Source organism: Crinia signifera, chromosome 1 (assembly GCF_055691185.1).
Source record: "Crinia signifera chromosome 1, ASM5569118v1, whole genome shotgun sequence".
NCBI lineage: Eukaryota > Metazoa > Chordata > Amphibia > Anura > Myobatrachidae > Crinia > Crinia signifera.
In genome coordinates this window covers 242,246,679-242,271,661 of record NC_139217.1, presented here as the reverse complement: position 1 = coordinate 242,271,661, position 24,983 = coordinate 242,246,679, and the positions used below count along the sequence as shown (strand labels likewise).

The following is a 24,983-nucleotide window of genomic DNA, read 5'->3' as shown; positions in this document are numbered from 1 at the left end:
CACTGTCGCTGTTTCTGTCCCTTTTGTTTTCTTTTTCACTTAAAGTTCGGTAGCCAGCATCAGTGCAGGTGCCTGCGGGGTGTGTGTGTTGGGCGGGATGCGGACAGTGGGGAATTGATGTTGCATAGAGGCGGTGGGGTGTGTGTGTGTGTGTGTGAGAAAGATCGGATCTCTACTGTGGACTGATTCTGCAGTCTGACGCTGCAGAATCAGTCCGGCTCTGACGGCTGCCTACTGAGCTCAGCTGTGCAATTGTGCAGCCTGCGGCGGGGGTGGCTGGCGCACAGAAAGGAGACCAAAGCCAGCCACCGGGGCCGCAGCTAACCTCGTCCGCCCAGCTCCCCATTGTGTTGGTAAATCAGTGGCCATTGGTTACCAGAAGGGGACCAACATGACAAAAATAAAGGAGGTCATGTGGGATGGGGAGGGGGGGGGGAAGGGGGGGGGGGAGAATGCAGAAATTTTAATTAGAGCTGAGGGGCTGTTAATATTAATAAAATTACAGGGTGGGGGCTGTTAATAATACTACAGGGAGGGGGCCAGGACCTGATACACAAGTAGGCTGATTGTGGCCCTGTGTGGTGTGTGTTCAGCTCCTTGGCTGCTGGGGGGCTCAGACCAGCACCGGTGGACATTTTAAATATGGCACCTGCCCACCAGCCTATCAGAGTTCATCGACCGGCAGCCTCAGTTAGTGATTGACTGCCGGACCGCGAGCTCCAGTTGGTTCACTAGCCTGCACCATATATGAAATGTCTGTCGGTGATGGTATGAGTCACTCAGCAAGCATAGAAGCTGAGCGCACACCACACAAGGCAGCGGTGGTGAGCTCTCTCCTCCCCTCTTATATGGCACTAATATGGGAATTATGTAAGGGGCACTAATATGGGCATTGTTTAAGGGGCACTACTGGGTGAATTATGTGTAAGGAACATTACTGGGGCCATAAGATGTAATGGGCATTATGGTGTGTCATAATGTGTAATGGGCAATACAGTGTGTAGCAATGTGTAATGAGCATTACAGTGTGCAGTAATGGGCATTACGGTGTTCATTGCAACAATATGTAATTACAGTGTGCGGCATAATGTGTAATGGGCGCTACAGGGTGCAGCATAATGTGTATTGGGTACTGCAGTGTGACAACGTGTAATTGGCATTAGTGTACAGTCTGACACTTTGTAATGGGCATTGGGGTGTGCATAATCCTGGCACAGTATGCCTAAACGGCTCTCTCAGATCGCTATCCCTGGTCGGACCTGGAATTTTGATCCCATGTCCGACCCTTTTACAGGGCAACCCTGGTTTAACCCTTCTTAAAACCTGGGTTGAAATGCCAGGTTGGTCGACCTGGTTTTTCAGTTCAGTGCTTTCACATAGCACCTTGACCCGGCAATAACCCGGGTTATAAATGCAATCTTTAAGGGGTATGAGGGGCTCTGCCAGGCGCAATGTGTACAAGTGGCACTACTATGTGGTGTAATGTGAATAACGGAAACTACTGCTGTGACACTATGCGAAGCATATTTGTTCCACCTCTGCATATTTGTTCCAACCTGCACCTATATGACATTTATCAAACCCAGTCCGTAACATGGCAGTCAGTAGCTGATTAGCTGTTACTTTAGCTCTTTCTCGCATTTTCCAAAGCTTAGTACATAGATAAACCATTATTTCAAGCTAAAGATGAGCAAAGCTAGTGGTCACGTGCCAGGTATGAGACCGAGGCTTGGAACGCACTCTGACTCCGGAGGCGGTCACATCACATGACGTGAGTTGAAGCTGCCGCTTGCGGTTGAGAGAGTATTGGATTGGAAGAGTCGGGTGGCAGGTGGCTAAAGGGGAGACGGCGGAGCGTTGTCGGGTGTGACGTGACCTACTTGTTATGGAGGATCACAGGAAATGTGTGGTAGTGACCGGTAAGTGAGACTGGCAGGTGGGCACTTCCCTATATTGGCATGTGGAGGAAGCACCCTACAACACTGCAGCTGCCGGCACTCCTAGCTCTCCTTTGTGCTTCATGCTGTACTCTCAGAATTTGTTATGCACTATCCGTGCACCGCGCCACTTGTTGATGCATAGGCGAGAGCCGCCACTTGTTGATGCATAGGGCGAGAGCTGAGCTGCGTGTGTTACACGCTGAGATGGCGTTTACACTGCTCGTGTCCTGCAGATGAATAATTCCGCTATGTATGTACAGCGTGTATATCTCCCGGTGACCAGTATCCTCGGCGCAGTCATCAGGTTTCCTGTGACATGCAGGTGGTTTGGAACCGCTCACAATGATGAATTTCTGTGACAGCTGAGCTAGCAGTGAGTCAGTTCATGCGGGGCTCTTTAGGTGTCTAACTTTGAGTACTTAAATCCACAAAAGTAGGATATTAACACATTGATTTTGTCAACACCCTCCTTTTTTATTTTTTTAATGGTCCCTTTTACATGGGTGCACATATAAGGAAGCCCTCTTGTCTTGGCAATCCACATAATAGACAGAACCTTCAATTAATTTTTAATTCTCGCACAAGTCCTTGTAAAAAGTTTAACATTAGTGGAATTTACTATGTTAATAAATCTGATAATGGATTAAAATGAAAACATTTAGCTTTTAAAGCTCAAAAACTTGTACAAATATTATTCATTACTGTATTTAATGTAGAGGTCGGGCTTCGTTTAAGCCGTTGACTCATTATGTCTAGGCATATCCATGGTTATGCAGCTAAGGCTACTATAATATCCATTTAATAATGAGTTTTACAGGCTACGGGGGCAATTCAATTGCCGGTGACTTGTTCAGCTGAATTCCCATTATTTCCACTGTACTTCTCAGCAGATGGATGGTGCTCAAAAGTGCTCATTGCCCCCAAGGGTGGGAAGTAGTTTTGAGTGAAAGTGGTGCAAATTTGGCAGCCATTGCCAGTTTTTAAATATCGCAGCATTTCGCCTCCAGTGTGTACGAGTAAAACCAGGCGAAATGCAGGGTACTTGTTTCCTATCTGGGCGCCCAGGTTTTCTACGTACGGCACCGTAATGAAATCGGATCGCATCGCATCGTACACATACACGATATTGAACGATGCGATGCGATCCAATTCGATTTCCTATAGGAAACAATGTGAAATGGCTCAATTTAGCCAAATTATCATAGGAACAATAGTAAATGGGCCAAAAACACCCCTGAACATTGAAATGTCCCCCCTAAAGTAGTTGACACCACCCCGCCATCAACGTGAACCCGAAGCGTGGCGAGCGGCGGCGGTACGCGTCCTCCGACCTTTTCATGCCCTACTATCCACTAGGGCGTGGAGTGAGAATAGAATAGTGTGGCGAGCGGACGCGGATACCTTCACAGTTATACGCGTCCCCTCGCGGGCTTCCCAGGTGTCCATGGCGTCGCGGACACCTGGGAAGCCCGCGAAGGGACGCGTTTACCTGTGAAGGTATCCGCGGGGCTCGCCACGCTTCGGGCTCGGTGGCTCGCTGCGCTCGCCACACTATTCTATTCTCACTCCACGCCCTAGTGGATAGTAGGGCATGAAAAGGTCGGAGGACGCGTACCGCCGCCCCTCGCGGGCTCGCTGCGCTAGCCACGCTTCTGGTTCACGTTGATGGCGGGGTGGCGTCAACTACTTTTGGGGGGACATTCCACTGCTCTGTGGGTTTTTTTGGGGTTTCTGGCCCATTTACCATTCTTCCCTATGCTGATTTGGGTAAATTGATCCATTTAACATTGTTTCCTATGGGAAATCGAATCGCATCGCATCGTTCAATATCGTGTATGTGTACGATGCGATGCGATCAGATTTCTCTACGGAGAATAGCATGGTGCGCAATTAACTTAGCGGGCGCCCAGATAGGAAACAAGGGTACTTGTGTATTTTGGCGGCGCCCCCGATGTCCGTCGTACGACGAACAGATCGCATCGCATCGCATGCCATGCACCCGATGGCATGCGATGCGATGCGACGCGATTTTGACCCCCTATACGACCAAAAATCGTATAAGCACCCTAAAGGGTGCTTTTGAGCACCCAAATGGGTGCTTACAATGTTAAATGCACCCCCACGCCACCCCCCACTATAAACGTGAACCCGAAGCGTGGCGAGCGCAGCGAGCCCGCGAGGGGCGGCGGTACGCGTCCTACGACCTTTTCATACCCCCACTATCCACGTCGGCGTGGAGTTGAGAATAGAATAGTGTGGCGAGCGCAGCGAGCCACCGAGCCCGAAGCGTGGCAAGCGCAGCGAGCCCCGCGAGGGGACGCGGATACCTTCACAGTTATACGCGTCCCCTCGCGGGCTTCACAGGTGTCCGTGGCGACGCGGACACCTGTGAAGCCCGCGAGGGGACGCGTTTACCTGTGAAGGTATCCGCGTCCCCTCGCGGGGCTCGCTGCGCTCGCCACGCTTCGGGCTCGGTGGCTCGCTGCGCTCGCCACACTATTCTATTCTCAACTCCACGCCGACGTGGATAGTGGGGGTATGAAAAGGTCGTAGGACGCGTACCGCCGCCCCTCGCGGGCTCGCTGCGCTCGCCACGCTTCGGGTTCACGTTTATAGTGGGGGGTGGCGTGGGGGTGCATTTAACATTGTAAGCACCCATTTGGGTGCTTAACATTGTATAAGCACCCATTAGGGTGCTTATACAATGTTTAATCGCATCGCATCGCATCGTATGGCATCGTATGCCATGTACAATGGCATACAATTTCAAAATTGTATGCCATCGTGCACTATCGTACGATATCGCGTCGCATCGCATACCATCGTATGTGTTATGGCATGCGATGCGATGGGCGCCGCCAAAATACACAAGTACCGAAACAAGTACCAAATGCAGCCTTGAGGTCATCCAGCCACAAAAATGGTGTAATTTATATGTGTCTATTGATTGGTGAGCTATAGCAATGTTGTAAACAATTCCCAAGGGTTTGCCATCAAATAGTTCACTGTCGATTTTGCCATCCAGTATTGAAGGTGCGTACACAAGTACAGATTTTCCGTCTGATCTATCTGGTGTGAACAAAAACCTGGAAATGTATGGGAGCATATAACAATCAAAATGTTCCACCCAAATGCAGGAAAAACTAAAAAATATATCCTCTGATAAATTTGTTATATCAGAAGGATTAAACAATTTGTCTGACTGATCACTGTCTGTTTTCAAGTGTTTGGGAACAATTGGTACTTGTTTCCTAGCACGGCCACAATCGCGGGCATCGTGTGCCTTAACTTTAAGGCACACGATGCCCGCGATTTCCTTTGAAAAAACCACAACTCTGGTACATCGCGTCGGTCGTGTGCCTTAAGAAGGCACACGACGCGACCGACGCGATGCCCACGATTTCCCCATAGGCTAAAATGTTAAAATATTTTAACATTGAAGCGTATGCGCGCCCGACGCGATGCCCCCGATTTCTCCATAGGCTTCAATGTTAAAATATTTAACATTGAAGCCTATGCGATGGACCCGATTTGTCCATAGGCTTCAATGTTAAAATATTTTAACATTGAAACTGAGTCCATTTAATATAGCAAAAAATGGGAAAAGGCCCAATATGGGCCATTTCTCATTGGGTATGGCCCCGTCACGATTGACGCGAACCCGAAGCGTGGCGAGCGCAGCGAGCCCGCGTGGGGCGGCGGTGCGCGTCCTCCGACCTTTTCATTCCCCTACTATCCACGTCGGCGTGGAGTTGAGAATAGATTAGTGTGGCGAGCGGATGCGGATACCTTCACAGGTATCCGCGTCCCCTCGCGGGCTTCACAGCTGTCCGCGTCCCCTCGCGGGCAATGTTCCCTCTAATTTTACGAAGGCTGTGTGCGACAAAAGATTTTGGCTGTGCAACTTTGGAAGGAAATTAAACATTTTGTGCGTCACTTATATATAACTGGAAAATTACATTCAGCATTTATGTTAACTTTACTTCAAAATGATATTAAACATTTAAATATTCAAAATACAGTACACAATGTAGTTAATGGATGAAACACACAATAATTGAGTCCACAACTGCAAAAAGGGATCACTGCTGCTTTGTGCGCACTGTTGTAATGTCTGTGCGCATGCTCGTCGAGTTGTGTGCGCGCGCACGCGCGCACAGCTTAGAGGGAACACTGCTCGCGGGGCGCGCTGCGCTCGCCACTCTTCGGGCTCGATGCGCTCGCCACACTAATCTATTCTCAACTCCACGCCGACGTGGATAGTAGGGGAATGAAAAGGTCGGAGGGCGCGCACCGCCGCCCCTCGTGGGCTCACTGCGCTCGCCACGCTTCGGGTTCGCGTCAATCGTGGGGGTGGCGGCCACAATGGGGGGCCATTATTTTTTACACACTTGACGGGGCCATACCCAATGAGAAATGGCCCATATTGGCCCTTTACCCATTTTTTACTATGTTAAATGGACTCAGTTTCAATGTTAAAATAATTTAACATTGAAGCCTATGGACACGATGGACCCGATTTCTCCATAGGCTTCAATGTTAAATTATTTTAACATTGAAGCCTATGGAGAAATCGGGTACATCGCGTCGGTCGCGTCGTGTGCGTTTTGGTATGCGACCGACACGATTTTTTCCGACGCGACCACCACGATAGAAATCGTTGTGGCCGTGCTAGGAAACAAGTACAGAACATTTTTTTGATTGTCGGTTGCTCCCATACATTTCCAGGTTTTTGTTCCCACCAGATAGATCAGACAGAAAATCTGTACATACCTTTAGATTTGGGTGGGGTTTTACTTCAAAGTGAGATCTATATTGCAGTGTAAAAATAAAGCATCAGTATTTTCCCTGCACAGAAACAAAATAACTCACCCAGATACTGTATTATTCTCTCTGCACATTTTACATCTGCCCCCCTGCAGTGCACATGGTTTTGTCCATCTAAGAAGGAATTTGCCAGAAGGAGTGAACCAGAATAAGGCCCAAAGTAGAAATGTACAGGCTCTGATTTAAGGTGCCCATACAAGTACTGATTACCAGTACTTTTTGTGCTAAAATAGCATTGTTGTGTATGCGATGCAATGCTATTTTAGCACAAAAAGTACCGGGTAATTGGTACGTGTATGGGCACCTTTACTCTGATTTCAAAGCAGGGTCTTATTGACTATCAACTGTCATGTGACTTAGGATAGCCAATAAGATCCTGCTTTGAAATCAGAGTAAAGGTGCCCATACACGGTCCGTTTAACGGATCCGTTCGGCACTTAATTAGCACGCATCGCATCGCATCGGATCGCATCCCTAGTGCATGCCTTGTGCATGCACTGTGATCCGATGCGATGTGTACCTAGTACAAAAAGTATGTGCAGCACATACTTTTTGTACCGCGCATCTCATAGTACAGAACGGACGGTCCGGGAACGGACCGTCTATGGGCACCTTTAATCAGAACCTGCACATCTCTAGCCCAAATTGCTTTAAGTTTGTTCAGAACCTGTTGCTGGGTGTTATGGATGCCACGTTCAGACAGTATTTTTGATATGTTGTAGTAAACTGTTGACACCTTGACCGTGCCATTCACTTGCTTCTTTATTTCCTCCTCCCCTCTCACAGCCAGCAGCGCCAGCACCACCTCATCCCTCTAGTGCACCAAGTCTTATCTCCTGCAGCATTAAATGGACGTTACATGTCACCTGAACTCATTCCCCAATTAGATTGCTTTTTTACGTCCTGTGTGAAAAACCCGGGTCCCTCCTGTTCACACTAGAGGACACCCGTGTAATTCCCAGGAATAACTCTGATAAAAAAAACCTGTGTGCAATTCCCGGGGTATTACACATGGAATTTTCGGATTCGGTATGGAATGCTGGCGGTCGGAATCCCGACCGTCGAAATCCCGACAAGGGGGACGTGGATCACACCCCCCCTTGCGGGATCGCTGCGCTCGCCATGCAGCGGGCCCAGTGCATTGCTATGCTCGGCACAATAATTGATTCTCCCTCTATGGGTGTCGTGGACACCCACGGAGGGAGAAAGTGTCTGGATTTCGGCGGTCGGGGTTCCGGCGTCGGGATTTTGAACGCCGGGAAACTGACCGCATCCCGAATTGTATAAAAGGTGACTTCTATGGGTACAATGTAGAAATGTTCAACACAATTCCCAATAGTGCACGTAATCTCTAGATCTTTTTTTATTTATTTTTTTGTAACCTGTTTTATTGAAAAACCAGCACGGATGGTGTAATGCAGGCCTGTCCAAACTATGGCACTCCAGCTGATGTGAAACTACACATCCCAGCATGCCCTGCCATAGTTTTAGCATTCCCTAATAGAAAAACTGTGGCAAGGCATGATGGGACTTGTAGCTTTACAACAGCTGGAGGGCCATAGTTTGGAGATGCCTGGTGTAATGGTTAGCATTACTGCCTCACAGCACTGAGGTCATGGGTTCAATTCCCACCATGGCCCTAACTTTGCGGAGTTTGTATATTCTCCCCGTGTTTGCGTGTAAACTCCACTGGGGCAGGTACTGATGTGAATGTTTATATATTCTCTGTAAAGCGCTGCAGAATATGTGCGCTATATAAGAAACTGTTAATAAATAATAATAAATAATGAATAGAGCCATGACGTCTGAAATAGAAGCTTGTGACAAGAATACTCAAAATATGATACACAATTTATATTCATATAATGATATAACGACCCCCCCCCCCCCCCTGCAGATAAGAGGGGTGCGATAGTTATACAGTTATACATCACTGGGGCAGGGACTGATGTGAATGTTTATATATTCTCTGTAAAGCGCTGCAAAATATGTATGCGCTATATAAGAAACTGTTAATGAATAATAAATAAATATTACGTCTAATTTACAGTGAACTTTATTCATGGACTAAAGTTCAAAAGTAGGATCTCGATTATTATGTTAAATAAAAAGTTACTAAGGAAAGAAGACGTTTATGTAAAGTTCTGCATTAAGTAGTAATTCTATTTCTTGTTTGCAAACTGAAAAACACTTTACCTTTTGCAGTCTTATTCACCACGTTTGTAGTCATACAAGTACACTATATCTATACATACTCCATAGGTTTTTGGAAGCCACAAGATATTGCGATTATCGTTTGCTTTTGTCTTTTGTAGGATTTGGGCCATTTGGTGAGCATGCTGTTAATGCAAGTTGGGTAGCAGTACAGGTAAGTAATTTCTGTGCCCTAAAATGACCTATTAACTAATCCAGAATCTGAAAATTAGCTGAAGAATACACTTGTATGAAGGTTTATGGCAGAAAAGGTGTTTTATCGGTACTTATGTAGTTTCACGGCGACACTTCCCAGCGGATCGCATGCGATATTTGCATACGATTCGATCTACGATTTAGCACAACCCCACTATCCACTTCAGCCCGAAGCGTGGCGAGCGCACTACGTGTCCTCCCGACCTGTTCATACCCCCACTATCCACGTCGGCGTGGAGTTGATTTTATAAAGCGTGGCGAGCGGCCGCCTAAAATGAGCCTGTGAGGGGACGCAGAATACACGTCCAGTAATCTGTGTCCCTTCGCGGGGCTCGCTGCGCTCACCACACTTCAGGATCGTTTTCAGTGTCCCCTTGTGGGGCTCGCCACGCTTTGGGCTCGGTGGCTCATTGTGCTCGCCACACTTTATAAATTCAACTCCACGCATATGTGGATAGTGGGGGTATGAACAGGTCGCAAGGACGCGTAACGCTATGCTCACCACACTTAGGGGTGACATGGATATTGGGGGTGTGCTGAATAGCGTCACGTATCGAATTGCTTGCAATATTTGCATGTGATTTGCATACAAATGATCCACAGGTGGAGCTAATTACTTCACTTATGATTCTGTGAGGAGACCTGGAAAACGTTTACTGTTGGTAGCTCTCGAGGACTGGAGTTGGCTACCCCTGCTATATATGAACACCTCCGTGTGTTTTCTTCTTAATTTTCTTAATTGTTGCTTCAGTAAACAATTTATTTATTTTACTTAATCCAACAGCCTGAAGATAGCATTGAAATGATATCACCCAATGGACCTCCTCTTTCTTGGCCTGTTTGAATGTGTATACATCCAAAGTTTAAGATAGGTACACGTCAGATTGATGTGTTCCTGGCTGATATGCGGACGAATGGGATGACTTATTGTAACATGTACATGCAGGTCATTTTCTGTATTCACAAGTTTGTATAGTTAAAAGGTTAACATTTTTGTTTGTGTAAAGTTCTGATACAGGTAATTTTACTTACCACATTTTTTTCTGGCTTAATTGGTGTCTGCATTTACATACCCATCCATGCAAGAAGCATTTTGTATACTGCCCAACTAATAGTATAGGTCACTACATGTTCTATTTTGGGAGCCCACATACATAGCGTGCAGTTCTACAAATGGTCCTCCAGGCACACAAACAGTGCAGGATTAAATGTAATCCAGGGTTCAAGACAGATGGTTAAATCAAAATAACTCAGGTGCTAATTAGGTCACCTGTGCTCAAGTCAAACTCTCTTTAGAGGTGCGTACACACGGGGGGAGATATATTGCTGAGCAATATATTGCTCAGTGTCTCCTTTTCATCAAGCGACCAGAGATGGTCGCTGATGAAAAGGAACCTCTGCTGGGGGAGCCGCAGAGGTAATTAGCTGGTCGCAGGAGTAAGCTCCTGCGACCAGCGATTACAATGGGGCAGAAAACAGGAGCGCGCACCCGGCGATTTATCGCTGGTGCGCACTCCAATCACTGGCAATATGGTCGCCTGCGACCATATTCCCAGCGATCGCCCCCGTGTGTACACCGCATAAGACCCCACACAGTTCACGTTTGCTAGGTCACCAGCAGGTGCACAGATGCACTCATTGACACATTTTAAGAGCCACAACTGGAGCTAATTATTTTACTTGTGATTCTGTGAGGAGACCTGTACTATTCCTGTATGATGTATATTATGTGTCTGTATCTGGTTGTCATGCTGTTGTGATCAATATTCGGCCCTTAAGGAGCCCATACACGCTTCGTTCTGTACTATGCGATGCGCTCTCCCGCGCATCACATAGTACGGTACAAAAAGTATGTGCTGCACATACTTTTTGTACTAGCTACACATCGTATCTGATCGCAGTGAATGCACAAGGCATGTTATCCGATACGATGTGTACTTTAAAAGTACATAACAGAGCCGCAAAACGGAGCGTGTATGGGATCCTTTATGAGTATCTGTAGTGGGAACATGTAGTTTTCGTTCCTTCACTGTTAATGTCACCCAAGAGGGTGCTGCATGTACTGCACTGCTACCAATCTGTATAGGAGGCCACTTTTGTTCTGTTTTAAAAGTCATGAGTCCTGCCAGGTACTAATATCAGTTGGTTCTTGCTCCTCTTTCTCTGAGATAACATTTACATCTTCTTTTTTTTTTTATTTTTAGCTTATTTGTCTAGCCTTTAGCTGTTTTTGCTTTATTTTCATACCCATCCATAAATTGGCAAATCAGTGTGAGCGCCAAGCCCACAGTGCAGTTCGGCAAGGGCGCTTAGACAGAAGACCTGATTATGCACAGGGCACAAACATCGGTCCCCCATGCAAACTTGCGGGGGACCGTATGAATCAGAATCCAGGCCTAGGTGCCTTTTCCAGTCCCTCCAAGAGATTCACTCTTGCAGCTGCCAGCTAGGATCACCTTTGGTGTGGTTACAGCTATTCCTTCATCAAGGAATGGCTACTTCTGCCACCCTTTGAGTGATCTGAGGACGGGATAGGGTCGTATTGTCGATCCAACTTAGGTCGACAGTCATTAGGTTGACACCGTTGGGTCGAAAGGGAACAAGGTCGACATGGTTCTAGGTCGACATGGGACAGTGTCGCCATGGTATTAGGTCGACATGGTTAGGTTGCGAGGTCGACATGGGTTTTTCATTGTTTTTTGAGCCGACGTGCCAACAGGCGGTATTTCATGCCCTACCATCTACTAGGGCGTGGTGGGAGAATAAAATAGTGTGCCGAGCAAAGCAGTTGACTTCCAACTGTGTCCATGTGGACTGTGTTGACATTAGGGTAATAAAAAAGTGAAAAACCCATTTGTCGACCTAGAACCCTGTCGACCTAGTTGCCTGTTGACCCAATGTTGTCGACCTAATGACTGTCGTCCTAAGTCGGGTCGACAATATGATCCACACCTGTGAGGACCTGGGAACAGGATCTTGAGCAACTGTTTACCCATGAAGGTCTCCAGATCTGCTTAGACTAGCAGCGATGTAAGGTGAATATTTGTATATTATACATGATTATAAATACATTTTGTACTTCTATGTTTGTAGCATTTGGGATTCAGTTGTCATGGCACTGCTGCTTGCAATATAACTCTCCCAGCTTCAGTGCTATAAAATATTTTCATGGTGCATTATAATATATTTTATTAAAATATTCTCTAAAGTACACAGTTGAGAGTACATCCAAGTACTTCTCCAATAAACACAAGGGTGACGCTGTTAAATGTTCAATCAGTCAGCTCCTAGCTGACTGGGTACTTGTGTTTTAGCACGGCGCCCACTATGCTATTTGCTTAGTGGGATATTCTGCGTAGTGAAATCGCATTTTCGTGCTGTGCCATGCGATCTCACTAGTTCATTTATTCACTGCACCCTGACCGCCGATCGCATCACATTCAAAATTGCATGTGATTTTTAGTGCGTTGCGATTTAGCACAACACCCCCAGTGTACATGTCTGTGATGCAATGGGATTTAGCACACCACCACGTCACCCCGAAGCGTGGCGAGCGCATGCGTAACGCGTCCTCCCGACCTTTTCATACCCCCTCTATCCACGTCGGCGTGGAGTTGGTTTTATGGCATGTGATGTGATGCTGTCCACAGGCAGGGGGTTCACTAAAAATTAACTAAGGGAAATCTCATCGCGTTGCACAGCATGTGATGCAATTTTACTACGGTGCCGTACGTATGTAAATTGGGCGCCCTGCAAATACACAAGTATTGCCGACTAGTTATAGGACATTTTAAAAATGGCAGCTAGGAGATGATTGGACTTTTATCACTTTATCGCCCTTGCGTTAATCTATATTTTTTATTAAGGCTTAATACATACTGTCCTATTGTGTTTAAAAATACACCCCTGGTGCACTCCCTGCAATACATCAGAGCCCCTTTTTGACAGGAACACAAGCAGAGAGTAAAATATTCTTTCTTTTAGAACATGAATGTTATTTTGGGATGGTGAGCACAAATCTAAACTCCACTAGGGAAGTCACATATAGGGGGAAATTTACTAAAGGAAATTTGTAAAAATAAATAGGTGTATTTGTATCCAGAAATACACTTATTTTTGACATTTACTATCCCGAAAATACGGCAATTCGTATTTGTATTGATGTACTATCAATACGAAATGCCGTATTTTCGGGATAGTAAATGTCAAAAATAAGTGTATTTCTGGATACAAAAACACCTACTTTTTACAAATTTCCTTTAGTAAATTTCCCCCATACTGTCATGTGACAAGTGTCCTTTGCTCCCACAAGGGTGCTGCATATTAATAGTTTGGAGACACGTACAATGAGATCAAAGTATCAGTTAACTTACAAGCTGTCCTGTTACAGCTTTTCTATTATATTATAGTCCTATCAACTGGGGAGAGTTTGAATGTCAGTGTGAAGGCTGTGTGCACCCAGTTATTATAATTGATAATATTGCTTTGTTCCTTTTTGAAGTCCTTTTGTAAACTTCTGACTAATGTAGGTGGTCAATGAAAATGTGTGTTTTTGAGGTACATAAATATATATGCACAGTGCAAACTGTTAATTGAGTTCACAAAATGTGGAAGGTTGGCTGTTCCCTTAATATGAATACTTGCTGTATAAACCAGCAGACAGCCAGGAACAATGAAGCAGCATAGGTTTCCCTAAAACCTTTCTATTTCTTTCAGGAACTAAAAAAACTAGGGCTTGGAGATGGGGTTGATCTACATGTTTATGAAATTCCAGTTGAATATCAAACTGTGCAAAGGTTAATCCCAGATCTATGGATAAAGCACAGGCCTCAGGTAAATTTGTGGAATTATTCACAAAGTTGGTTGTTCATTTATCTTTTTTTCTGTTACTGAAAACTGGGTAAACTATACTACTGGTATTTAATTTTTATTGAAAAGAAAATAGATTGCAAACAAAAATACTTTGATAATTTGTATTTAGTCATTTACATTAAACCCCGTGTACTTTTATACGGAACGGCATCTACAGGCACTATACATGTTTAAATTAAGGATTTGTCTAGATAATGAATTCTATGGGTATATTTAATTGGAAGCACAGCATGGTTTATTATTTACAGAGGTGCAGATATTTTTTATTTCTTGTAGTGCTCACGATTTTTGTTTTTTGAGCAAGTCCAATTTTTCCTAAAATCAACCCTTTAAACACCTCCCTAATGACTAAGCATTTGCATTAGCCCATATTTAATCACCAGCAGCTCTGTCCTCCTCCCTCCTCTGCTTCCTGATGTTATCTCCTCTCTACACCCCATACCCCGCACCCCCTCTTGACTGCACTACACTACGGTTACCTTACACCCCCTCCCCAAACACTATGAACACTACTGCACTGCGCTACCTCTAGGCCTGCACCCCTTAACCCTTTGAGGTCCGCACCAAAAAAAAGTTAAACATAAATGGATTTCTCAACCGTTTGGTAGAGGCCTATATCTCAAACTGTGGGGTCTCATTTTAAAAAACTATTGATTGTTGTTTGTTGTTGTTAATATTATCCTCAGTGAATAAAAAATGCAAAGACCTTTATTTTCCTTTGCTTCTTTTGTGGTGCGGACCTCCAAAGGGTTAATGCACATTTTACACTACTATTCACCCGGCACCCCTTACCTGCTTACACTTCCTTACACTATGGTTCATTCTGCACACATTACACTACCGCTTAACCTGTCCTACATTACCACAAACCCTGCAAGAAAGATTAATTTTTTTTTAACAAATTGGGATTAATAAATTTGCAGCACTTGACAGATGTAATTGTCCAGACTATTATACAAGAAGGTCATATGCATCACACATCTCCCTTATCTTTTTCATGCTTTAATATACCCGTTTCACACTGCCGTCAACATCACGGGTTATTGCACATTTGTTGTGTGAAAGCACCCAGTTGAAATAACCCACATCAAACGAGCTGGCATTTCAACTGTGGTGGCGTGTGAATGGGTAAGCTGGGTGGATGGGACCCAGCACCCATTCACACCATAGGAAGAGCCAGTGTTTTGAGGTGATCTCTCCAAGTGTCTACAGTGACATCACATACCTGCCAATAGGCCTGGTAATGCCACCAGTCTGAAAAGGGGTCTTGGTTGGGTCACACGTAGGATTTACCAGTGTTCAAAATCATAGCATAGCAGTGTGAAAAGGCTATTAGTCGTCTTTAATAACATGTAGCATGCATAAATGTATTGTGGCACAAATAATTTCATTTAGTTGTAAAGAGCTTAATTTTTTATATTACTGGAAGTGAACCCCTCATTGCTTTTTGTTATAGCACACTTATACCCGTTTTACACCAAAACGCCGGGTCGCACCCGGGTTTTTGGCCCAAGCTTCAACCTGCGTCCGACGCTGCGTTTGTTACCTTTTACACCGGCAGCTGCCACAGCAAATTTCACCTGCACCCCCCCCCTTGCGGAAGCGGTTCCTGAGCCGGCGCTTGGAGATTACATAATCTCCAAGCACCGGGATCGTTGGGTCCCGGACCGCCGTGCTGGGGGCAAGCCCGGCACCAAGGTGAGCTGCCTGTCTGCCACCGTGCACCCAGCCCCCGTCCTCTAAGTGAATGGATGCTGCGCACAGGCATTCAATCACGTCCTCCCTGTATACTCTGCTCTCTGCAGAGTACAGAAGACAGCAGTGGAGGCTATGTGTGGCCCCCCCTTCCCCCGTCCTAGGTTGGGATTCCCTTATTGATGTAAACGGGAGCCGTGTCAGATGACCTGGTGTACCCGTTTACACTGCCCTCTACCCAGGTCCTGCCCGTGTTCTCCCCTGGTCAGGATGATCTGGGTATAAGTCCTGTGTAAAGGGACACGGGTTAACCCCTTTTACACCGGCGGCGGTGTAAAAGAGGTATTAATGATGCTAATGGTCTAAAATGTGGGTTTACAGTATGGGGCATACAATTGCCTCATTTGATTAATATCCTGTTTTTAACCAAGTCAATCTTCCTAAAATAGTTTGTTTAATGTTTAAAATCCTCCATACCATGAACTATAATACAGTTTGCCACTGCTTCAAAAATGTAAACATGATAAAAAACCAGGTCATTGTAACTATAACCCACATTATGCTTTGCAAATGTGCTGCTATCTACATGTGTGTATTTGTATAATCTATATTTATTTGCTTTCTAGTTGATAGTTCATGTTGGAGTGTCTGGCATGGCTACAATGATAACACTAGAGAAATGTGGCCACAACAAAGGTTACCAAGGTCTAGACAACTGCCGGTTCTGCCCAGGGACACAGTGCTGTGTAGAAGGAGGCCCAGAATGCTTGCAGTCTGCTATAGACATGGATGTGGTGTGCAAAAGAGCAGCAGCTGTTGAACCAGATATTCAGTTTACAGTGTCTACGGATGCGGGCAGGTACGTTACACATAACTTTATGAAGTTGCTGCTCTTCTTTTTTTTTTTGACATAACTTTCGTTTAGGTAAGACATCCAATCACCTGATGTCTTCTAATTATCTCCGTAAGCCAGCACTTAACAGGGTTTGTGCTTCACGTGCCTCAGGCATGCAATGCTAAATCCCCGATAAGCAGCCCCAGGAGACTTGTTTTCTTGGGAATTTAGTTAATGGTTTGTCATTCAAAGGCTCCACACTACAATCTATCAGACACCAGGTCGACATCCTCAGTCTGGTGCTTTGCCTGGCTTAAGCTGTCCGATTGCTCTGGTTACCTCCTCCTCTGTGACATCAGCCAGCAGTGAATTGGTTTGGTCTGCCCCAAGGGTAGGGAGTGTGATCGTGGACCAAAAAGGTGGTTTTGTGTGTTTGGTCTACAGGCGCAGGTGAATAGAGTTTTGAGTAAAATTTATGGAGCACAGTTGATATGTCTTGCCCTTTATGGAAAAGAGTGCCATTATCATCCCTCAAGGAGGTAATCATAGTGGGGGTGTAAGCCTTGTAAATAAATTTGTCATTAATCTGTTAGATTTTCCCCTGAATCTAATAATTGCTCTGTGTTTGGAAGGATAGCTTAGTTTCCAGTTTGGTCAGGAGCGTGTCAAATACTGTTTTTCGCCTGGTTAAATGCTTTTTTATTTGTGGTTGTAGGTGCCATTAATGTGGACTGAGCTTCCAAATAGTGCATAGTTCGTTCCCTACATATGTGTGAGTTATAGGAGATTATTGCACCACGTAGCACCAGTGCCAATATATAAGTGGTGAGTCTGTTTCCGTGGCCACGTTGTTGTGTTTATATTCCATTCAAGGGGATTCTAGTAGGGATTTGAATTTAGTAGAACTAGCTAGGTGGCTGGGGAATCTCCAGGTTATGTATGAACTCCTGTCCTGAGGGGTATATAAGTTTATCCAGCAAGCAGCGTGGTCTGAGATGATATAGTTTCGATCCCTGCGTTCTGTACTAGGGGAAAGGGCCATGTGGAAAGCAGAACATAATCTATGCGGGAAAGGGTGTTGTGGGCTGGCGTAAGACATGAGAATTCTCGCTCAACTGGGTTACAGGCCTGCCAGACATCTGTTAAGTGAAGGCTTGACATCAAGTAATGGATACCATGTCTTGGGGGGATCGTCTAGTGGTGGCTTTGGACTCTCTGTCTAACAAATTGGAAGCTACAACATTAAAGTCTGCTGCTAATACAATTGAGGTAGGCCGTCAATAGGGTAACAAGATTTCTAAAGAACAATTTAGAAAAGAACTTAGGGGCGTATACATTGCATCCCACACAACAGATACAGTAGTAAACAAACAAGTAGACTTCCGGGGGGGGGGGAGAGCAACTCTCTGCACATAAACTAACAGACTCGCCCCAGCCATAAATTATGCTATCCGAGACCCAAGATGGGTACAGGAGTTAAATCCACTCTCTGTCACTACAGTGGGTGAGTGAATGATTGTAACGCGCGCATTTATTTATTTACAGTTTCTTGTATAGCGCAGCAGATTCCGTTGCGCTTTACAATAGTAGACCGTGATAAAACAAAGTGGGTAACAACAGACAGACCTGGAGGTAGGAGGGCCCTGCTATGGTATAAGCAGGGTGAGTAGAGTAGGCCCTCTCCAGCTCATTGATACACATAAGAATTGAAAAACAGAGTAAGCAAGTTATTATCCACAACATAGGACAATAGGGGTACCAATGAATCTGCACTGCATCGCTCAGGGTGAGCATGCTGCGAAGGGCTATGAATATGTGAAGTCAGGTGAACATCCCTCTTCAGTATAAGCCCTTACCGTCTCTGGTAGAAAAGTAGATGCGAGTGGGAGACGTCCCCTCAGCCATTACATCCAGAGGAGACCTCCATCGGGACACAAAGTTTACTAGTAGAACGCTCCTGGGTAAAGATGTGTCCTACGGCAGGCAGAACGTTTAAAGGGCGTTGGGAAATTGTAGGCAAAGTCTGAGCTCAAAGGTGTCAGTCAGGAATCATAGGTCCTGGTCATCCTGAGCCGTGTCCGGGCCTGCTGGTGAAAAAGTAGCTTGCGCTTGTTCCAGCAAGTAAGCTAAAGGAGGTTCCTGAGAATATAAGCAGTTTAGCGGGGTAGAACAGGGCAAACTTAGTGTGATTCTTCACCAATCTGCTCACAATGGGGAGAACTCTTTCCTCGCACCTCGTGACCTCTGCGGAGAAGTCTTGGAAAATGAGCAGTTGGTTGACATTCCATTCTAGTTGCTGCATCTTTGCAGAAGGGTGACCATAGCCTGGACATGGAACACATCTAACTGGCTTAAAGGGAACATGCATCAGTAGGAAAGATCTTCCAAAGTGCCCTTGACTGTGTTCCTGGAATGCAGATTCTGAATGTATAGTCTACGTAGCCAGAATAGTTGTAGATGAAACTCTGTGACACCTGGGCGGCGCATTGCACCACCACCTTGCCTACACCAGAGTTGTTCCACTAAATCCATCAAGTAGTTTTTAGATGAATCAGCCTGAAGCCCAAAAAATGATTCCACCAAATGAGCAAAATACACTGCCTTTTATGGGTTGCAGAGGGAAGGCTCTTCTGTTTAAAGTTTATTGATTTTTTTTTATTTAAGTGCCAGCTCCTGTAGCCCCCCAATTTTGCAGTGTAGATGATTGCCACTTTAAAAAAAAACTTGATTTCTTCCAAATCTCTCAATTTCTGTATCTCTCATCCTATTAAATTTCCCCCTAAAGATCTTTTGGTTAAAAAAAAAAAAAAACACTGAAGAGATTTGCTCTTGAAATTTACTGTAAAAGTCAGAGTGCTTAGGCATTTCCCAACACTGTTGTAATGGTCCTTAAGGCATGTTTAACCATGCAAACATTATAACTTAAAACATGCCGGTGAGCAAAATGTTACGTTAAACTGGTTGCACTCTGGAGAGACTACCAGTATTTCTAACTTTACGATATTCATTGAGACCAGAATAAGTTGAGCGTATACACACAGCATTCTAACATCCAAAAGATATATATTCCATCATTTGGTTGCATGCAATTTATCGTTACTCCTGTACTCACTAGAACTGGGGTAGCCAACTCCAGTCCTCGAGAGCTACCAACAGTTAATGTTTTCCAGATATCCTCACAGAATCACAAATGAAGAAATTAGCTCCACCTGTGGATCTTTTAAAATGTGTTAGTGAGTAATGAGTGCACCTGTGCAGCAGCTAGGTTGTCTGGAAAATGTGAACTGTTGGTAGCTCTCGAGGACTGGAGTTCGCTACCACTTAACTAGAACAACCTTTGTGCTACTACATGTGGAATGAAGGTGATGTCAAATTGCTTGTCATAAGGTGTGCCGTACACACTGAACAATAGGGACCAAATCGCTAGCTCTAAAGCTAGGTTTGATATGCAGCACATTAAACCTGACAACTTTGCATGCGACTTCAGGCGTTCGCATCTGGCAGGTACATATGGTGTGATGTAGGTTTCTTGTCATTACGAAATGGCATATTGTCCCTCCAGCTGTTTATGAACAACACATCCCAGTATGCCTTGCCTTACTTTTGCTATTTGGCCATGCTAAAACGGATACAAGGCATGATGGAATGTGTACTTTATCAATTATTGCCCACCCTTGCTTCAGTGTGTATCTAACTTTAAGTATATGTAAAATTGTGTCTGGATTACTATTTTGGAGATATGTATGTACTGTATAGAGCAGCTACTACTTACTTGTCTACTTGGAACCAAAGTCCTATACTGCATATTACAGGTGGCGTAACAACAACTACTTGGTCTTGGCAATGCCTGTGTAGATATAGTTAATCTGTTTACGCCTTAACTCCAGAGTCTGATTTTTGTTCGCGGCCCAGTAGGTCTGTGAACAAATATGTGAGTTGTGGTGTCGGCAATGTTGTGGAAATGCTGTTGTAAGGATAACGCTCACCCTTTGCTAATTATTGTCAACCACTAGGTTTTTCAATGGGGTGAAATAAGCATGTCACTAGCCTTACTGGCAAGCAGAATAGTTGCATTGCATTTCTAACTGGCTATTTCTTTCAGGTACCTGTGTGACTTCACTTACTACACCTCTTTGTACAAGAGCCATGGCAAGTCTGTGTTCATCCATGTGCCTCCTTTAGGTAAGCCGTACTCATCAGAACAGCTGGGGCAAGCTGTGCATGCCATTCTAAAAGTGATCCTGGACATGCTGGAGCAATCTGAAGATCAGATCAACTGTGATCACAAACATTGACGAGCAAAACGTTTCTTCTTCTTTGCGAAAACTAATCTTTGTATGTAAAAAATGCATCGAGAACACTGATGAAAGCACACTTCTTCTTTTCAGACCACAGAATATTTGATCGCCTGTTCCAGTTACTTTATCATGTTTGGCAATTTTTTGGGGGTATTGTCACCCCCCTCTTCCTTGTCAAATCTGCTTATTGCTGCCTATAGTGTGGAAGGAATGGTGGGCCTATGGCAGTAGATCGTACTTCTAAAAATGGAATGCTTATCATATATTTTTTTTAATCATGGGGCAATATTTCGATTGGTGAACTTTAGTCTAGATTTGTTCTTTTAATTGTGGGGAACAGTGGCTTTATACAATCTGAAAGGTTGGTGCATCACCCTTGTCTAGTCAGGACCGGCCCTGGCCAATTTTACTGACCTGGGCTAGATTTTAGCCGGTTCCGCTCCGGAAATACATGCCACTTCAAAGTAGTGTCACGCCAACATCTTGCTCTTTGTAAAAGGGAGGCCCTTCAAATGAAGACATTACCAGGTATCAATATAATATATGAATGATTATAAATAATGGACTTTAGTAGAGTTGCAAAGTATATCAAGTGCATTTTATCCATTTTCCTTATCTTTTTATGCTATTTGTAGCTTACCTGCCCCTTTATAATGCCAGCATCATATTATTCCCAGACATATAAAAGTGATCACAACATGTCAGAGCTCAACCTCTGTACCCTCCCTGTTAGCTTATGTTGTATAACTGTAGTACTGGCACAATGACAGTAAGCCAATCTGTGGTCTCAGTCTCAATTTGATTCTTGAAACTATGCGGCAGACCAATTCTTCAGGCTTTAAGCAACATCATGGATCTTTTTCAGTCCCAATGCAGATTTTCCATCACATCCCGCCCCTTCCTCCTTACTGGCTGGCTAACGCTTGCAGCCACCTCACTCCCCCTGGCCATCTCTCATGGATCTTCCATAATCCAGGACTAGTGAATTCTCCACAGCCAGCCACTTTGGTGTGTGTGATGAATAATCATCATGCCTGGTGCCTAATGCGACATGGTGGTGGGCAGCAGACAGAACAGATGAGGAAGGTGAACACATTCACAATCAGAAGATAGTGTAGCAGCCTTTGTCCCCTAGGTCCCCTTTACGGTCTGGTCCTGGCTGCCATGATACCGGGTTTCCCCTCACGTGTGCCCAAGTCATTAAAAGTCACTGGGCACAAAACATTTGGGAACTATTTGGTAAATAACATTCATTATTTCTCATTCTGTAGTAAAACTTGTAAAATGAATCCTAAAAGCAAGGTAGATTATGACCAGGTATGTATATGTTCAGATTAATGTTGTGGGGATGGGATAATTTATTGTTTGGGGTTTTATTGTTCTGCAGTTAAGGCTTCATTGAATGTTTAAATATCGAAGTATACTATGAGTATGATATGTGCCATTTGTTTGTATATGTGAAATCCTTCTGCACAGAGAGTCATTATCGACAAATGAGGACAAAAGACATTTTTGTTATGCACAGGTAAACAGTGTGGTGTATGCATATTCCCTGGCTTTGTCTTCAGTCTGGTCACACTGGGGGTTATTCTAGTCCATTCTTTCTGACAAAATCCTTCTTAGATGGACAAAACCATGTGCACTGCGGGTGGGGCAGATGTTACTTGTGCAGAGAGAATTAGATTTGGGTGGGGTTTTTCTTCAAAGTGAGATCTATATTGAAGTGTAAAATAAAGCAGTCAATATTTTCCCTGCACAGAAATAAAATAACTCACCCAAATCTAATTCTCTCTGCACATGTTACATCTGCCCCCCTGCAGTCCACATGGTTTTGTCCATCTAAGAAGGATTTTGTCAGAAAGAATAAACCCCATTGTGATCTCCACTTTTTCCCAGGTCTCCTTTTGTATTTGACAGTTCCTTCACTTTCCAAAGCATGTGCCAAGCTATCCAGTGTCCAAAGCACCCACAATGCTAACCTGTTTTGGATTTAACTGTATTCATACTTAATCAAGGTATTACAACCGATTTGCACATTTGAGAACATATTGCTTAGCCATTTCATCATTTGCAATGTGTCTATTTTTACAACCTACAGCTACAAAAGTTTATACGCAAGACAATCAATTTAGAGGACAAACATTGTTTGTATCCCAGGGATTGTAAAAATACAACTAGAAAGCACAAATTCCATTAAATATTCTTCATGTTAACAATTTTGCATCTTTTATTACATACAAATCTAGGCACATTTTTGTTAAGCAAGTAGGATATTCCACATGCTAAGGTCTACGCCTCTATGCTTGAAGTTTCTTTAGAATGTATCGCCACTTTTGATCATACAATCCTATCAAATCTTAGAGTGTAGAAAATGCAGAACATATTATTGCATGACATGTCTGTTGTAAAGGATCTTTTCAAGCGTAGTGTGCACACTGCAATCCAGTACTTGGTGAAGTAATTGATGTGATGCATCCCACCACAGTAAACCAAGTAGGAGGTTGGTCTAAATGAAACCGTTTGTATCAGGACAAAAGTGATTAAAGTGATAGAGCGATTTATTTCTGTCACTTTTAGGACTGGTCTGGCCCTTTTTAAAATTGATACTTCTTTAAATTGGCTCCATGTATCCATGGTATAATATGTAATGGATTTAGGGTGCCCACACACTAGAAAGATCTACGATCTTAAGATGTGCGCATAAATTATAGCCTTAATCTTTTGTCTGTGCTGGACAAAAGATTTCAGGCAAGCGCACATCTTTACCAAAGATTTTTCTTAAGATCCCCTGTGCGTTCCTATGGATCTTTAGTTAAATCTTCTAATCTTTCATGTAGCACGTAAGATCAGAAGATTTAGCAAAAGATCCACTGGAGCGCGCATCGGACCAATATCGATCGATTTTCGGCCAACATCGGACGATATATATCAGCCGATTTATTGGAAATCAGCAAAAACATTGTTCTAGTGTGTGGGCATCATTAGACCACAGAGTTCTGTAAAGGGCGAACCTAGTTTACCCCAGTGTTCTTTAAAAAGAAAAAGGGCTAGATTTAGCAGGTTCTAAATAATGCCACTTGGTGGTTTGTTTTTCTGATTTGGGTGGTGCGGTCATGAGGATAGTTGTGCCTTATTAAAGCACTCTCCTTAAAGCATATCCCTAGATATATTGCATTTGTCAGGCCTGCAGCATTGCTACAGAACTGTACCAAAAATTGTAATTGGTTAGTCACAATCTTCATTTTTAATTGTGTATTTAAAATGACTGACTTGAGGTAAAAAGGGATCTGGTAAATTCAACGTTGTGATTGGCAACTTTTTGTAACCTATGTACTGTTGTTGCCGTTAGTAATTTTTAAATGTATGTCTGAACTTGACTACCTCCGCAGCTAGAATCTTCTTGCTCTGCCAAAGCCCTACACAGTTTTGCAAATCTTTATGAAAGCAACAAGGCTGCATATAATTATACTTACTGCCTTTTCTTTATAAAATGGTTGTAAAAATATTGTGTACTATAGATTTTGGCCATTTTCAATGTTTATAATATGTGGCATAGGCTAATTCTACATGTACTTACAGAAACGGACATGACTGAGATTCTACCTCTCCTCCTATCGGTCACACCTGTTGTCGGCTATGATCAGGTTAATAATGTTGTGCTACATCCGCTTACTTACTAGATGCCCTGCTCAGCCAGCATATTTAGCTATGTTCCTTCATATATGAAGTGGATATGGTTTGCATTGCACATTACTTAAGTTCTCATAGTTATTAACTAGCTGGACTAAAAACATAATTCATTTGTTTTAATTGCTATGTATCTGGTACAAACTAAATACCTTGTGATCAGTGTCAAATGTGTAATAAAGTGCTCATTCATACAATTTTTAATCATGCGTAGACTGTATTACGTAGCTTTAATGTGTTGTATTTTATCATTTGCAAGCTATGTTAAGATTGTCATTACTGCTGGCCAGATTGCCCATCATTGAAATCTTACATTGGATCGTACCTGCCATCAATACTGTTTAGAAAACCAGTGCGTGCATTTCAGATCATGCTCCCTTATTGCCCTCCTGGTCGTTCACCATGCTCCTCTTAGCTTCC

At 44.0% G+C, this 24,983-nt stretch overlaps 1 protein-coding gene across 2 annotated transcripts; it reads left to right on the top strand.

The window, feature by feature from the left end:
* The first annotated feature begins 1,707 nt into the window (after window positions 1-1,707).
* On the top strand, window positions 1,708-24,767 carry PGPEP1 (pyroglutamyl-peptidase I). 2 transcript variants are annotated; one of them, XM_083179466.1, is made up of 6 exons: window positions 1,708-1,919; window positions 9,083-9,135; window positions 9,961-10,048; window positions 13,893-14,009; window positions 16,370-16,602; window positions 20,681-24,767. In XM_083179466.1, exons 5-6 carry the CDS (start codon window positions 16,397-16,399, stop codon window positions 20,871-20,873), a joined length of 399 nt encoding a protein of 132 aa, XP_083035592.1. In that variant the 5' UTR covers window positions 1,708-1,919; window positions 9,083-9,135; window positions 9,961-10,048; window positions 13,893-14,009; window positions 16,370-16,396; the 3' UTR covers window positions 20,874-24,767. The 2 variants fall into 2 exon arrangements, with proteins under 2 accessions (XP_083035592.1, XP_083035591.1); XM_083179465.1 differs by lacking the exon at window positions 9,961-10,048.
* The last annotated feature ends 216 nt before the right edge of the window (window positions 24,768-24,983 follow it).

Excerpts from the sequence above, each read along its gene's own strand:
- PGPEP1 (XM_083179465.1), top strand. The coding sequence starts at position 1,886 with ATGGAGGATCACAGGAAATGTGTGGTAGTGACCG. Across the intron at positions 1,920-9,082 it reads GAAATGTGTGGTAGTGACCG|GATTTGGGCCATTTGGTGAG; the intron begins GTAAGTGAGACT and ends TGTCTTTTGTAG. Across the intron at positions 14,010-16,369 it reads GGATAAAGCACAGGCCTCAG|TTGATAGTTCATGTTGGAGT; the intron begins GTAAATTTGTGG and ends TTTGCTTTCTAG.